The sequence below is a fragment of the Daucus carota genome, chromosome 3 (assembly GCF_001625215.2).
Source record: "Daucus carota subsp. sativus chromosome 3, DH1 v3.0, whole genome shotgun sequence".
NCBI lineage: Eukaryota > Viridiplantae > Streptophyta > Magnoliopsida > Apiales > Apiaceae > Daucus > Daucus carota.
In genome coordinates, this window is record NC_030383.2 from 59630042 (window position 1) to 59646687 (window position 16646).

The 16646-nt window shown below is 32.3% G+C and overlaps 1 protein-coding gene across 2 annotated transcripts; it reads left to right on the forward strand.

Moving 5' to 3' along the window:
• Positions 1 to 9769: 9769 nt before the first annotated feature.
• On the forward strand, positions 9770 to 16288 carry LOC108215045 (E3 ubiquitin-protein ligase RHF2A). Of its 2 annotated transcripts, none has more exons than XM_017387372.2 (9): positions 9770 to 9957; positions 11516 to 11649; positions 11726 to 11772; positions 12490 to 12552; positions 12647 to 12755; positions 12868 to 13244; positions 13378 to 13482; positions 13614 to 13959; positions 15951 to 16288. In XM_017387372.2, the coding sequence occupies exons 2-8, from the start codon at positions 11518 to 11520 to the stop codon at positions 13924 to 13926; spliced, it is 1146 nt and encodes a 381-aa protein (XP_017242861.1). In that variant the 5' UTR covers positions 9770 to 9957; positions 11516 to 11517; the 3' UTR covers positions 13927 to 13959; positions 15951 to 16288. The 2 variants fall into 2 exon arrangements, with proteins under 2 accessions (XP_017242861.1, XP_017242860.1); XM_017387371.2 differs by having other exon boundaries at positions 15968 to 16288.
• The last annotated feature ends 358 nt before the right edge of the window (positions 16289 to 16646 follow it).

Consider the following 16646-nt stretch of genomic DNA (forward strand, 5'->3'; position numbering starts at 1 on the left):
GGGACATCCCAAAAAAGAAACTGTAAAGAATCTGGTGGGACGGAGGGAGTACTAGCTTGTACCTACATTCATTAATAATTTGTCGCCTGTGTATATATATAACCCTGTTTATTTCTTAATCATTCTACATTTATAATTAAATTTTCACACTCTTGAGCTATTGTTATCAAAGTACGACGTAGGAAATGTATCGCTGATCAGTTACCCCCTCCGTGCTGTACCACTGGGATGTATATGTAAACTGTTTGCAATTATATTGTAATTTGAGATTCTTACAAATTGTAGTTCTACTATGTTATTTTAAAATTTTCTTTTGTTGAATAAAAGTTTAAATATCAAATTTTTATTTAGAGAAAGAGGTTAAAAATATGATGGAACTATATTTTAAAAATGTATTCAAATCCGTGCCAAAAAATAATTTATACAATTTGATGCGATGGAGAGAGTATATAATATGAATAGTCAATTACAAAAAGGAGATAATACCTTACATTTCATTATTATCATTTTTTATCATAAAAAGGGGAAAATTGCAGGGCTAGCGAGCTTTTGCATATACATAAAAAATTTAGTATTAATATATTTTAATTATTATAATATATTGAATTGTTAGTGGCCCAAATTTATTAAAAAATAGTTTATAAACAAGGAATTCATTTCGATCAAAATGAAAATGTAAATGGCAGAAGCTTCACTCGGTTCTTGTTTCTTCAAGTGGGACGTCTAAAATCGATCGAGTAAAATTGAATAATCTTAAATTGATCAATTGGATGGCAACTATCATTGATTTATACATTCGACATTAAATACAGTCAATAAAAAACAATCGTCTTTAAATTCGATCACATAAAATGACCGACCGAATGTGAGTGATTGCATAATTAACTAGACGAATGATCTTAATTATCATATGCATGTTCGATCGATGCCTCAAGTTGCTAGTACTACAAACTTGAGTGGGTAACGATCACTGATCAAAACGATAGCAAACGGCACCGTTGATTAGTTAACCTCCAAAACCATTCGAGAGGCGCGTTTGAACAGTTAAATTGGACACTTGAACCTCCAAATCAGTCAAGAAGTTGGCTTCAAAATGTTGAACATCCGTCTAACGAAAAGTACATGCAAGTATAACGCTCTAGTAAAAAGTTTAAGATTCTTAATTATACTGTAGCAACACATGCGGGTCAGATTGTGAGCGTGCATAAGCATAACATAGGACTGGCTAAGGTATATATATAGGATTAGGGGTTATATTAAGATAGATAATGCCGTTTGGCTAAATTTAAAGAAATATCTTCTTATTTTTTTTTTTTTTTTTTTTTTTTTTTTTTTTGAAGAAAAGAAAATAATTCATTAAATAATAGCCATACGGCATCTACAAGAATGATCGAATCGAACAAACATAGAAAAAATTAACATGCCTGTCTTCATAGCTAAGATGAGACAAATAAGCGATGTTGAAATTGACGATGGTACATGTATAGATCCTTGCTCTGTGTTCACCATCTTTTTCAAAAACTCCGTTTGAGCTATCGACCACAAATGCAATCCCCGAAAGCTTTTATCGATGAATCCAAACCAACTCTCACAAAAGAGGAGAGAAAATCACACACTCTCACCAGGGAGAGAAATCAAACTATAATCAAAATAAACTAGAGAAAATCCAACTAAAAACTAAAGCAATTAGATCTGCACCACGACACGTAAGAGATAATCGATCCACCCACAAATCCAAAAAGCCCTCTGGAAGCGAATAAGAACGAAAATCAAAAGTTCCGGTGATATAGATCTAAGAAACTTTCCCTCTTGAAGAAGGAGATTTATTAAGAAAATCAATGGAAGAAGCAAGAACAATAAGAACTAGCAATCAAACGGAAAGATTTGGGGCTTTCCACCGGAAAACCGATGGAAGCCCCGTCGAGAATGAAAAGAGGGAGGCGGCTAGAGAGAAGAGAGAAAAAGAAAATTAGGGTTTCAGAATTTCTCACATGTTAAATATCTTCTTATTTAAAATATAGAAATAAGAAACAGAAGTAAAAATTTTAAGTTGTTAAGTGTTTATATATATGTCAATGGATAAGGTGAGAAGCGGAAGAAAAAAACTTGGATTTCTAACTTTTCAATTACTGCTCCTGAAGACAAAAAAACGATTAACCTTTTCTAAGTAATCATTGCTTCTCCGGTTCAACCAGGCACAATAAAACTCCTAAAAAAGAGACATAAAAACAAATCCCAATATTATTATATTTTAACACAAATATATAATTGGTTGGTATTTATATATCAATGATATAATTGGTGTCACTAAGATATAATTTTTTTAATAAAGTCATAAAATATTATGATTAATTACCTTATTAATTTCATTATAAGTTTCATGTAACGCATCACAAAAATGATTAATGATCAATTATGAAAGGGTATATTCAATTGGACTTTTGTAGAATTATTTATTATTTTATTTATGAAATCAAGATATATGTATTACAAATTTGAAATAAGCGTATTTAATCACGATCTTTAATTATCTGGTGAAATTATCGGTATTTAATTATGGCTTTTTAGATCCAATAAAATTGGTGGTAGACTGGTATAGTTGAAGATGGTGTTTCAGAAATTTTCAAAACAATGTATTTTAGAAATAAAACTAGTGTATTTTATATATGTTTTAAATCTCTTTATGACTCGTGAGATTCCAAAAAATTGTAGCAAAATTTCGGTAAATTTTATGACCTATATCAATTCCTTCTCAAGCGGAATTAGAATTCAATCAAATGAACTCGATTTTAACTATACACTAAATTTGACATTTTCAGACAAATTGCGTGCAATGAAATATGATCTTACGATAATTAGTAGTTTATTTTTGTTGAAGTAGTCTCTTTATATATCCTTTAAACAACATCAATATATAGTAGTCATACAGAAATCATACTATATAATTAATTAATTATAGCACCTACAGTGAACGTATTAGTAGTTTATTTTTTGTTGAAATAGTCTCTTTATATATCCTTTAAACTACGGAAATCATACTATATAATTAATTAATTATAGCACCTACAGTGAACATATTTTTTTACCGTAAACTTTACAGAGAGTTGGTGCCAGTCTGCCTTAGTTTAAAATACCATAAATAAAAAGTTAAAAAAAATAAATTTATGTATTTAAATAATTACTTTTTACTTACAAATTCCTAAATATAAAATTACTAATAGAACAATATATTGTTAATAATAATTCTTTTAAGTAGTTCTATACATTTTTGAAAAGTGAATTTTTTTTTTAAAAAGAATGAGTTTTTTCAGAAGTTTCAGCCTTTGAGCATATATCATAGAATGGGTTAATTAGTTCAATTAGGTACAAGATGATCATTTATTTAAGCCGAGAATAGACGATACAGGGTATGATCTTGCAGGTATTGATTACTATGAATCCATAGAGAGTTAAATGGATGGACTTGTTAAGTCACGATCATCCAAGTGCCAAATACAGGGAACCCGCGTGGTCCTTTCTTTCAATTAATTAATTTATTATCTGTGTTGTTTCTCAAAGTGGATGTATGATTGCATAATATGGTCGAGTTATTAATAGTCAAATAAGATGTTCGATTTTCAGAATCGCTAAAAATCTGTTCCGCTGCAGGTTCTGGCTTAATCGGATATCCCGGAAATCTGCGTATCTCCCTGTGTTCAAAGATTGCAGCATATTAATATTGAATTTGTGGATACTTATCCTCCCTTATTCAATTATGCATGCTCATCACTGCACTCTGCAATGCATACATATTAACATATATGAGAGAGTTTTAGCGTAATGTTGTTGATCATATATGCATTAATAATTAATTTTAGCCGGATAAAATACAGATTAATTGTATCTGAGTTGATCAACCTGGATTCAGTTGTAAAAATCAGTATAGGAAATGGAACTGATTGTTGTAGCTGCAATAAGAAACTCAATCAGAAGTTGACAGAATTCAATTAACTTCATACTTGTCTTGTGCATTTCTATCGGTAAAATTTATTACTCATTTCTCATCACCCACATTCTCTGCTGCTAACTACTAGCTAGATATACTCTAGGCCCTTTCGTTAAAAATATAAGCATGAAATATATTACAACACCCCGCCACTTGTTTCAATGTAATCAGGAACCAGGTGAAGGTTAATCCAAGCTGTCTGGGAAATTAATGAACTTAACTTTTTATATTTTTAGTCAGTATTTTGTTCTTAATATCACTATATTTCTCCCTAATTAGATTTTGAACAATCAGTAAGTAATTATTCATTTTTAGTCCCTGCTTATTTCCTGTTGGGATTTTAATCTAAATTTTATGTTTACGTTATATTTTGTTTATTTGAATAAGTCAGCCTGGTTCACAGCGTATTAGTAACTGTAGGATTAGTACGTGGAAGCAGTAATTAGTCTCACGAGTTTATTGGCTCTTGTACATATATATTTTCATCTTGTTTTATATGAAGTTATCATTTTAGTAGTTTAATTTTAATACGGTATCAGAGCCAGGTTAACACCTACATGCATGCACATGTCCCGGGATCGAAACCTGGCTCTGATACCATGTTGAAATTTGATAAAAATAATAATAAGGATATAGAAACAGTAGTTTTATATGTATAAACGGAGAAGATACATAAAAACTACATTGTATTCTCTTCTAATAAACTAAACAAGATACATGCAATTTAAATAGAACTACAGGCACAAGGTAACACAAAAATAGCAACTAACTTAGTTACAAAAATAACAACTAACCTAGCAACTAGCGTACTAGACTCCTAAAATACTTCAACTACCCATGACCCTTCTATAATATCTCTCCTGCTAATACACCCACTAATACTACTACTAATACACACGTAACAACTGATACAAACTAAACCATCTGCTAACAATAATTTATTTTAACACAAGTTTAGATTAAATAAATATTCCAACATTTCCGTCACCAATTCCTCCCAACTTTCTCCAAAGTAAACTTGAAGTGCCTGAATTTTAATTTTACTCTATAGCCCAGACTCGTGGGGATCATTTTGTGGTGATCATCTAACTTATTATCAGTTATGTTTATATATTTGAAGTCCCTCAATTTTAATTTTACCCTGTAACTTAGACTTGTGGGGATCACTTAACTTATTATCGATAATGTTTATATGGTTTTTTAACTCGGGTCTTGTATTGCGTGCTCATGACCACACAATAATCACTATTTTTTGTTGAGGTGGGGAGTTTTTATTGATCATGATTTTTGTGCAGTCAGGGGACATGATTATTAATGAGATTTTAACTAATTAATGGAAATCCTTCATCTAGTCAAAAGGTAGAGTTAATGCCTTGAACTAGAAAATCCGTTTTAACTATGCAAAGTAAACCTGAAATTTCTTAAATTTTAATTTTACACCTCATGATCTTTTAATTTATTTATCACTTGTGTGTCACATCCATTGTAGTACTAATTTAATAGTCATAATCCATCTAAATATTTAAATACTCCTGTAAGATATAACTATTTGACTATTTAAGATATTTTATTCTATATAAATAAATCATCGTTATATATATACATAATCATTAACTGCTCGTTACAATAATAAGAAGTTAATATTATATATATTTTGGGATGCACACCAAACTTGTAACAACACTTAATTCTCAATAAATTTTAATATTATATTATGATAAACTTTAATTGTAAATTTTGAATTGTGTTATATTCCGCACGTGTATATTAACAAAAATATCTAAAGCCATAAGAGTGAGTTAGGAAATTTAAACTAATCTTTGTTCCGATATTCCACAATATCGATATATGTATATTCATGTCCAACTCTTCCTCCCTCAAATACCTATTTAACTCACCTTTATCTCGATGTAGATTCTTATCCAAGATATCAAATTTCTAAAAAGACGATAAATTATTCAAGGCAAGTTATACATCTTAATGAAATAAAATTAACCTCGTTGTGCGGAGAATTTCTTGACATTAATTCTCATTGGCTTTCTTGTAATATATTAGAATTCTATTTTTGTAAAAATCGAATAAATGCTTTAGGTGTCATAAAATATTGTGATTTTTTCAATTTATTTTTCATACAATATTTTGTAGAAACACTTGTAGATTTATTTCTATGTGTATATATAATAGAGAAAAAAGATATAAGCATAATGTCATATATTATCATAATCTTCTCGATGGTGGTAGGTTTATTTTTATGTGTGTATAAGTATAATAGAGAAAAAAAGATATAGCATAAAATCATATATATTGTTATATAACCATCTAGATGGCCAGTCGTGGGTTTTATACGAGTCGAGAACATAATTGAAGTAGCTTATCTTCCTTGCTACTATTCAAAATCACTACAAATCTAATCCTAATCTAATTTAACTAAAAAATTGGTCAACATCAAGCAATTATTAAAACAAATCTGAATTTAAATATCAAAGCATAATTCTAAGAGTACTCATTAAAAGAAGTGGTGGATCAAAGATAACATCGACAGCAAGAATATTGTTATATTCTACCCAATATTTATCAAATTTGGGCTTCATTACGTATTCATATCCTTAACTGCCATCATCAATGAAAGTTGGATAAAAAATATATTTGAAAGACAAATTCATTGCAAGATGTTTCAATCCGAAAAATAATCTTGTGACATTGTAACAAGTCCAAGAACCACATATTTCCTCCACTTTCATTCCGCATCATTATAATAATGTTTGGAAAAACTCGACAATAATAAAGTGCACTATAAAACGTTGAGTTTCACCTAGTTGGGACATCTTGATGCAAGCTTTTACTTTTATTTAAAATTACGTGTGATATTCATTATTTAAACTCTTAATACCTACTTTAAGATCCCTCAATATTTTTATTTGACACTATGACCTTAAAAATAGAAGTGTATGTATCTTTCACACCTTCTTGCTTAATTAAATTAAGAATATGCGCACAATATTAAATTATATGAAAAAATTGTCCATTATCTAACAAATTATTCCTCAAATTCAATTGGTTCCTCAAAATATTAAAGAATGCATCATTATTTGCTGCATTATCCAAAATAATACTAAATAACATTACTCAAGATCTCAATCACATAACTTATTATTTTATCGGATATAGTAATCCATGTATGTGGTAAAGACATATGCAAAAAATAATAGCTTTTTATTAAATACCAATCCGTTGCTATGTAATGAGCACTAATTGTGATATACCAATTAGTTGCAACTAATGTCCATCAATCTAAAATTAGACAGGTGTTACTAGCATAATTTATAAACAAATCAAACAACAAATTCTTTTCATATTTGTAAAGTGTCTCCATATCACTTTTTAATGTGATCTTATCATATCCGATGTAGCTGCCTTTTTTACTTGCATATATATGGAAGGCATTTCTAACACCTTCGTACTTAATAAATGAAAGAGGAAGACTTTGTCTTGGCACAACGTTGATAATCTTATTTTTGAATATGTTTGATCGAATGTTGTGTTTTGCACTATGATAGTACATTGACCACTAAACAAGATCGTTTTTCTTCCATCTACCTTTGTATACAAATTTTTGGATGTTTAAGCATATGCCAATCTCATTTGTTGAGTTATAAACTCATTTATACCCATATGTGAACTATTTGATATTCAGCACCTCATCTTTTATCAATAGGAAGTTCATCGAATGTATCCCAAATTTTAGACCTTCGTTTTCTAGTTTCCTTATATTTTTTCCATATTTAATATAAACTTTTATCATTAGGTCAATAAAGTCACTTGATTTAGCTTCTGCGTCTTTGTCTTAGTCGTGCATATCGCCTTCATCCTTGCTGAAATTAAGATTCATATTATATAAACAATATTTACAATCGATTTACAATTTATAATATATAATATCTAATATACATATATACAATTATAGAATAGATAATTACTATATATACACATCTAAACTTAGAAATACGATAAAGAGAGTTACGATATCGACATATTGATGTTCGTTTATAATTTAGAAGTCCGCAAGTAAGAACACTAATTAGGAAATAGAAAGATTTTACAATGGTTTTAAATACTTGCGGAAGAAATCATAAACTTAGAATACTAACTCTAAACCATAACTCTCACTCTTAAGTCAAGTTAATAAGATACTGTTTGGCGTTGCTGAAACGTAAATAATAAACTGTTTGGTAACTAACAATAACTTTTCAAAACATCAGCTTTTAGCTAGAAAATTTCTTTTAGAAAAAGCAGGTCCTCCCATATTCTTGGAAAAAGCTGTTTTTCAGTTTTTGTTGGAAGCTGTTACACATTTCACTATCAAACCTCATCCAGAATATTAAATTTTATATTATAACTCAAAATAAGTGCATATCAAAAAAAAATATCAAACATTTATCTGATTTCTACACCAACACTTTTCATACTTGTCATACTTGTGTTAAGTTAATGTTTCTTTTTATTTTAAATATTAATTCAACCCTTTACAATCCCTTTTTAAGTATGACAAGAAACATTATGTTTCTTTTAAGACAGATTATTACCACAAGAGTGATAAAATAATTCAACCCTTTCTAACTTTTGACTTGTACGTCAAACAACTTACCCTTTACGATCCCTGCCCACCAACATTTTACCACGCACACTCGATCTGCACCTTTTCTAGGTTTCTCAATCTCTCTCCCTCGTTTCCATCTCGACTCACCTCCAAATAACTCCAATACACCACTGGCCCCGACGCGAAACGTAAGTATGACGGCAATCCACCAATATCTAGCCGCCGCACTTCTCATCACAATCTCAAAATGTATATTTGATTTTGATTGATATTTGAAAAAATAGATCCGGATAATATCCGTACCCGGATAATATCTGACGGATACGGATATAGATATGGGCAAATCCCTATCCGTTTTATCCGTTTGACACCCCTAATTATAGGCATCTATATTTATAACAAGTTGTTTTATTGTAACTAAAACGTACACATTAAAATATATATCTCGAATGTGTTCATTTATGAATCTTTTGACCTGTGTTTGTGAAGTTCTTTATCATATAACATGTTTTAACGGATTTTTTATTATAGTTTTTTTAAAGGACTTTTTATTATAGTTAAATACAATTATACATCCTCATTAAATATATTTTTTGTCATGTTTATTTGTAAGTCTTTTGAGGAGTTTAATTATTAAAAACATAATTAACATCCGCATTGAATTTTTATTTTTTTTTCAAATCATGTACACTTTTCATTAGAAATGATTTAAATTTAGTTTATTTTATATTATCTCCGTTTATTTCTTTAAAAATATTATGAAAACTCTTCACTTTTAAACATATTTTTGTTCTTAAAAAATGGAGTGAAAATATTTTCTACAAATTTGAAGAAAAATATTTTGTTTTTCTTAATAACTCTTACTTTTTGAAAAATCTTATTTTTTTTCAAAAATATAAGCTTATTCCTATAGTACTCTTTTTCTTTTAGGATTTTTTTTTTGAATTAATAGTTTAGGATTTTTATAATGTTTTCCATGAAATTTTAACTAGATCCGTTTTTTCCTTTTAAGCATTAAAATACAATTATGGCAAATAATTCAAAACGAACAAGCAATAAAATCCCAATCCTTTTTTTTTTTTTTGAAACAAATAAAATCCCAATCCTAAAAAAATGCATGCAACAAATTCTGAATCAATTGCCACGTGTCAAGTTTTACTAAGACCAAGTATTATTGCTAAAAAGAAGAAGAGAAAAACAAGAGAAGATAATATACGCTTATATACGATAAAGTATACGTATACTCGTGTGTATGTATATGTATGTGTATATTCACATAGTCAGAGTCGACCAGTCTTCTCTCTCTCATCACTTTTATCGTCACAATCATTGCCTTTCTTCTAGGGTTTTCGATTCATCGTTTCGTTTTGCAGAGGTGATTCTCAAGCTCTCTCCTTTTTATTGCTTATATGTATCTGTATGTTGTGTATATCGATTTGTAGGGGTTAAATTTGTGGTTTTGATCAGTTTTTTGAGTTGGGTGTTTATTAAATTGGTGATTCTTTGATGGGTGTTTTTGATTTTTGAGTGTCTTGGTGTCTGTGGATTGTGGGTCGTTTTTGTGGGCGTTTTGTGTTCTTGAAATTTTGCTTTTTGATGGATTTTGTGAAAAATCTTGGCTTTATTTGTTTGTGGTGAATTTTTTGGATCTGGGTTGGTTTTGGAGTTGTGTAATTATCAGTTTGGTGATTGATTTTACATGGGTTTTGTTAATTGAGCTGATTGGAATTGATGTTTGGTGATTATGAGCTAATGATGCTTTTGTTATTGGAAAGATTGAAATTTTACTGGCTTAATCAGTCAATCACTGATTTTTGTGATTGGGGTCTATAGAAAGTATTGTGTTGTCTTTGCTGGATATACAAATTTGGGTTTGATTGATGTTTTGCTGTCTGTTTGTTTCGGGGATAGCAAGACTGTTTCTACTGTGGTTCAATGGAAATTTATGAGGCAATTGAGGTTGTTTCTGTGTAGGCTTTTACATGATTGCCAGCTCTGTGTTATTGGTTGTAACTTGATGGTTTGTGTAGTTGTGGTTTTAAGTGGTCTACCTGTGTAAACCCTTTGTTAGTTGCGGGTTTAAATTCTCATGACTTTTACATGTGAATGTTTCTGGACTATCCCGAATTAGAAACTTAACTTTTACATGCAAATTGTTTAAATTTGCTGGCGTCTGCACTTCGGTTGCTGGGCTGACGTGTTAAATATTTGGACCGAATAGGTTAGGGGTGGATTTTAATACTTGAGGTGTAAATCATTTGTCTTTTAGTTCAGTTTTTGTTGTCGTTATTTTGAAGGATGGAAAATAAGTTTCAAGTATTAGGAATGTATTCATCAAAGCTGTATTTCCTGGATCCTCAATTATGATTTATCTTGTTGCTTTTCGCTAAACATTGTACTGTATTTACCCATGCCTCTTAGAGAATGATAAAGCAAGTCCTGTTGACCTCGTTGTCCAGATGTGCTTGCTATGATGTTTAGAACATTTCGTTTTCTTTTCCGATATCAGATCCTTTCCAACCGCCTTAAGTGGCGGGGTGGGCAGTACCGCTCAGATTGCAGCCAGCTGTCATTGAGCCCTTGAACTTGTAAAAGTTTACTTAGCGGCGAGTGTTCTTTTAGCATAAGTATATTTTTTTTGGACAGTTAATAGGTCAGTGTCACGTGCATTCTTTATTACTAGATGTTTTGACTCTGATGACTGCATATCGAAACTTAATTCTTTCAAATTTACCTTAATGTGAACTTGTTGACAGCTGAGTCTTACTCTCTTAGTAGACTGCTGTATTGATATATGTTATGCTGGCATTTCCTATCTGCCGTTCTTAGCTCAGCTTTACTTTCATTTTTATATTTACCATAACAAATATGGCAGTTGCTTTATTGTTTTTGTTTTTGTGCCCTTTCTTATGATTGAAGATATTTATTTCCAGGAATGGAAGAGGACAAGAAATCCGAAAACCATTTGACATCTGCCGCAGCTTTTGTGGAGGGCGGAATTCAAGATGCTTGTGATGATGCTTGCAGCATATGCCTCGAAGTATTCAGCGAAAGTGAACCTTCAACGGTACATTATCGAGACTAGAATTTTATGGTTAAGGTTTTTTTTTGTTAGCAATTGATATATCAATTATGATATGCAGGTTACTGCATGCAAGCATGAGTTCCATCTTCAGTGCATTCTCGAGTGGTACGTTAATTTAAGCTGAATCAAGACAAGAAAAATGCTATAAAGCATTAAACGAGTCCTTTTACTGTTAACTATTGAATTAAAGATGGTGTAATTCACCTTTTGGAGTTGTGATGAGATGTTAAATAGTTTGACTGCTTTCAACTAACGAGGGAAAATATGCAGGAAATATCATATCAGTTTTTCGTCTATTGCAAACTTGATGTTGGTTTTTTAACCTTTTGAATACACGCTATCGTTTCATCTTAGGTTAAAGGGCATTGTAGAAGCAAATGTTTCTTTGTCATCCTCTACATGGTTCAATTAGAATGTGGAAAAAGTTCTTTGAATTCAATTGTGATATTTCATTAAGAATAAGGCATGCAGTATTTTAAATATACTAAATATTTTAATATTTTCAATGTATTACAATTGTGCTCGTCGAGAGCAAGTGCACATATAAACCAAGTTTGAGACTTGTTGGGGTGGCATGTGATTGTTTTGCGTGTGCATTCTTTCAGCTCTATAGGGTAGTTCACTTGGTTATATCAAGAGCTTTCTTTTATTTGCTGGTCTATCTTTCATTGGTTGCTTTTAGATTTCATTTTATCTTTCTTTGAATTATACAATATGATTTTGTTATGTGTTGATGATCAGCGGAATATAAGACATTAATGAAAAAACAATGACTTGATAAAACAGAAGATTTGATTCATCTTTCTTTTGCATGTTTTGTAGGTGTCAGAGAAGTTCTCAGTGCCCAATGTGTTGGCAAGCTATAAGTCTGAAGGATCCGAACAGGTTCTTTTGCAATCTAGATCTTTCATTTATTATCCTTGCTGCTCTTTTTAGGTTACTTTATTCTAAACTCTGTACAAGAATTCCAATGTGGCAGCCAGGAATTGCTTGACGCGATAGAGCGTGAGAGGAGTATTAGGACAACTCCATCTAGAAACACTGCAATTTTTCATCATCCTACCTTGGGGGATTTTGAATTACAGCATGTGAGTAAGCTTTTATGCACTCCTAGTTATTTGTAATTACAGTTTCCCATGAATATTTAAACTCCCTACAACTGTTTATAATTAGTTGCATCTTTCAACTACTCTGATGCAGCTGCCGGTTGGTGCAACTGATGCTGAACTCGAAGATCGTATAATTCAACACTTAGCTGCCGCTGCTGCCATGGGAAGAGCACGTCATTTTGCTAGGAGGGAAGGACAGAGAAATAGATCATCTGCTCAAGGCCGTCCTCACTTTCTGGTGTTCTCTACCAATTCTAATGCACCTTCTGCCACTGCTTCCTCTTCTCCAACTGAAGCAGGTGATGGTGAAACTAATCCTTCAATTACCGTGAGTGGCTCATCTCATATTCCATTAGGAATCAATGATGAACCAGTGCAGCCAAATACCCCACAACGTCCCATCCAATCTGTTCAGGCATCTGGATCAAGAGTTATTACAGAAAATCAGCATGGGACTTCACCTTATCGGTTTGTATAATTCCTTACCGATTTATTTTTGTGCCTTCAGTTTTAGGTTTACTAACCAGATGCTCTCGTATCTGTACTGGCCTACTTCTGTTGCTGTGAGTTTCATCTCTATATATTTATATGCATACCATAGGTCTCCTAGTCGATCCTCCCCAAATAGTCAGGACAGAGCAGGGCCTTCGGAATTTCAGTCGTTTTCCGATACTCTGAAATCTCGATTTAATGCCATGTCATCTAGGTACATATACACCTGCTTCACATATGCAGACAGTTATTCTTCGCTTTATTCTTTTTCTGAGCTGCTTTAGTTCCTTTATATTTGTTTTTTCCGTTTCTTTGTATTACTCCTGAAACTATATATACCTACAGATATAAAGAGTCCATTACAAAGAGTACGAAAGGCTGGAAGGAGAAACTATTTTCTCGCAACAGCTCTGCAACTGATACTGGTGGTTCTGAAGTTAGGAGAGAGGTTAATGTGGACGTTGGCACTGTATCACGAATGATGGGGAATCTTGAAACCAACGACAATGTTCCATCACCTAGTATCTCTGTATCAAATACTTCGGAGGGTAGGCCGGTTCCTGAGCATGGCCACCAGCATACTGGCGGGACTAATGGCGCTACTTTGAATGAGAGCAATGTACAACCTTCATGTGCTGCAACTTCTGCTTCAGATTGAGTACTCATACCAACTTATAAACTATATATTTAGGTCAGTATATTCTCTATACAGTAGAACCTCTACTTATTCTATATTAGAGTAACCTCCTTATAACAGTAAATATTTGTGGTCGCAATTCTATATACTCTGGGCAAAAATAATCTCCTTTTAGGAATAAACTCCACATAGTAATATTTTTTTTCCGGTCCTTATTCTATTGCAATAGGATTTAAAGGGCTAAGGCATGATTGGACTTGTCCCAACTTGCAACTGGATAATCGTATTGTGGTTCTACTGTAATAGGATCTAAAGGGCCAAGGCATTATTGGACTCTTTCCAACTTGCAACTGGATAATCGTACTCAAAAGGCTTGCAATGAGATTTAAGATTACTAGACTAATAAATACTTGCATTTGAGTCTGGTGAACTGAAAAAAACTTGCACAACCCTCAAGTTTTATCGACTTCAAATGGAAGTCCGTAAATCCACCACATAAGCTGTTTCTTGCACGAGATGTACCTTGTTGTGTGGGTTGGCGGACGGGGGACAGGGTAGTGACGGTGGTCACGTGAACATAGTCCTTAATTTGGGTAGTGGCTGTTAAATCCATGGTTCATTGGATGGTTGGTGCAAGGACAGAGCCAATAAAAATCAGAGGCACATTCTTGTGGCATAATATACTGTGAAAGGTTCTTGAAACCTAATTCACTTAGTGATATGATGATGATGGGTGTTGCATAATGGGTATTGATGCTTCAATTCCTAAGTAATCGCGTCTTTATGAATTTAACCTCCTTACTGAAACTGTTATTACATTGGGGGGGTGGGGGGATGAGAATTAGTACCTTGTGCATATCAAATCGTATGTGTGTGTATCTATATTTGTGTTTGTATATCAAATACACATCAGATTCCCACTCTTCTCCTTTCCAAGTGTTATAGCCTTATAGGATTGAAAATTGGTGAGAATGAAGTGAAATTATATCAGCTACTGAAAAGGAGGTTTTTCGGGTTGAGTGTAAAGATTAGGTTCATTGCATGTAGAATTTTTTGGGGTTTTAGGGAAAAGAATGATTGAGATGGGTTTTAAATCTGGTGAGTAAATGTTATATGGGTCGGACAGGATCTGGGTAACTTAATTGCGAGTTTAATTCATGCAGTGAGTTGACTGCAGAGTTGACCGCAAGTTTTTTCAGTTTGATGACCCATTGCAAGTTGGGGCAGAGTTCAGTTATAAGTCAGCCATTTAACTCATAATGATATCTACAAGATTCTTCATTCTATACTTTAAAGACAATTGAGCTTGAGTCCTAAGAAACCTCAAATCACCATGCGTTATATAAAATTCAATTAACTCAGTATTGAATATACAATACCTGATCGAAATCATCCAACAATGTCAAGAATTAAGAAGAGAAAATTCCTTTAGATGGGTTCTGTAAAGCATTTTGTGTCAAATTTTGACCTGTCCCTCAGGCTGCTATTGTTAGGTTTAAGTATCTATACTGGAAATGATCACGTACTTATCTTTCTTATCTGCTTGTGTGTTTACCTGTATGTAGCTGCTTTATTTGAAGTTATTATAGTTTGGAAAAGAAAAAACTTTGATGCTGCTGAGATCAGCTATTTAAATACCTATAGAAGAAGTACTCTTAACTCTTAAGTATGTGTTCAACCCTCTTGTGGGTAGCTTATTATTATTGCATCTTCAGTTACATCCCAGTTTATTAAGTCTATCCACTGGATCATTGCTTGTAACTAATACTATTCTAGTAACAACTGATATAGTACTGTGATTATAATTCACATGAGTAGAGAAGACTTTCAAACCCTGGCACATATAGGTACGTCTGTGGTCAGCCTTATTGCACGGTACTGTTGGACCACCTCCAAGAAGCATTTAGCTTACCTTATTAGCACAACTAGTTAGGGTGAAACTGGAACTTCTGAATTCCTTTTTGTATTTATCAGGTCTTGTACTATTTTATCACTGAAAGTTGTGTTAAGCTTCAAACTGTTCTTTAAAAAAATTCTGATTTCAGGTTGGTTTGTTTTTCAGAAACTGCTGTGCCTGTATGACTTCTTGTCTTTAGTCAAGCCGGTGATGATCTACAAATTGCATGGGGGAGCAGCAATCGATGTCTAGTATAATTAGAGAAATTTGACAGACAGTGCTCTTGAGAAAGTCGGAAACTTTAAAACCAGTTATACTACTGTAAATTTTCTGTGTTTGAACTTTGGGAGTATATTTCACCGATATACTTCTCTCCAGCTTTCTTTTAACTGGACAAGGCAGATGTTTGATCATAAGATTGTCTATACTTTGTTTCGTTGATGACATGCCATGAGTTTATATGAATCGTCATAAAGTTATACATTATCCTGGTCTTGGCCATTTAGGTGTTTGTATGTAATGAATATTTTTCATACTTGTTTGTTCGGGCTCCTGGGGAATCAATTAGGCTAAATGGTATAGAGTCATTTGGTCTTAGCCATTTAGGTTTTTGAATGTAATGCATATTTTTCATACTCGTTTGTTCGGGCTCCTTGAGAATCAGTTAGGCTAAGTGGTATGGAGTCATTCGGTTCAAGTTCATTTTCCAGCTTCAGGATCTATATTGACATAGGTAGTCGTCGAGTTGTGCTATCTGCTGAAATCATGTCGATGTCTATAGACAATACATGCCTATACCAAATGTGAAAGATTGCTTCAAGTACATATTATTAGTTCGTGGAGT

Excerpts from the sequence above, each read along its gene's own strand:
- LOC108215045 (XM_017387372.2), top strand. The coding sequence starts at position 11,518 with ATGGAAGAGGACAAGAAATCCGAAAACCATTTGACATCTGCCGCAGCT. Across the intron at positions 11,650-11,725 it reads GCGAAAGTGAACCTTCAACG|GTTACTGCATGCAAGCATGA; the intron begins GTACATTATCGA and ends TATGATATGCAG. Across the intron at positions 13,483-13,613 it reads TTTAATGCCATGTCATCTAG|ATATAAAGAGTCCATTACAA; the intron begins GTACATATACAC and ends ATATACCTACAG.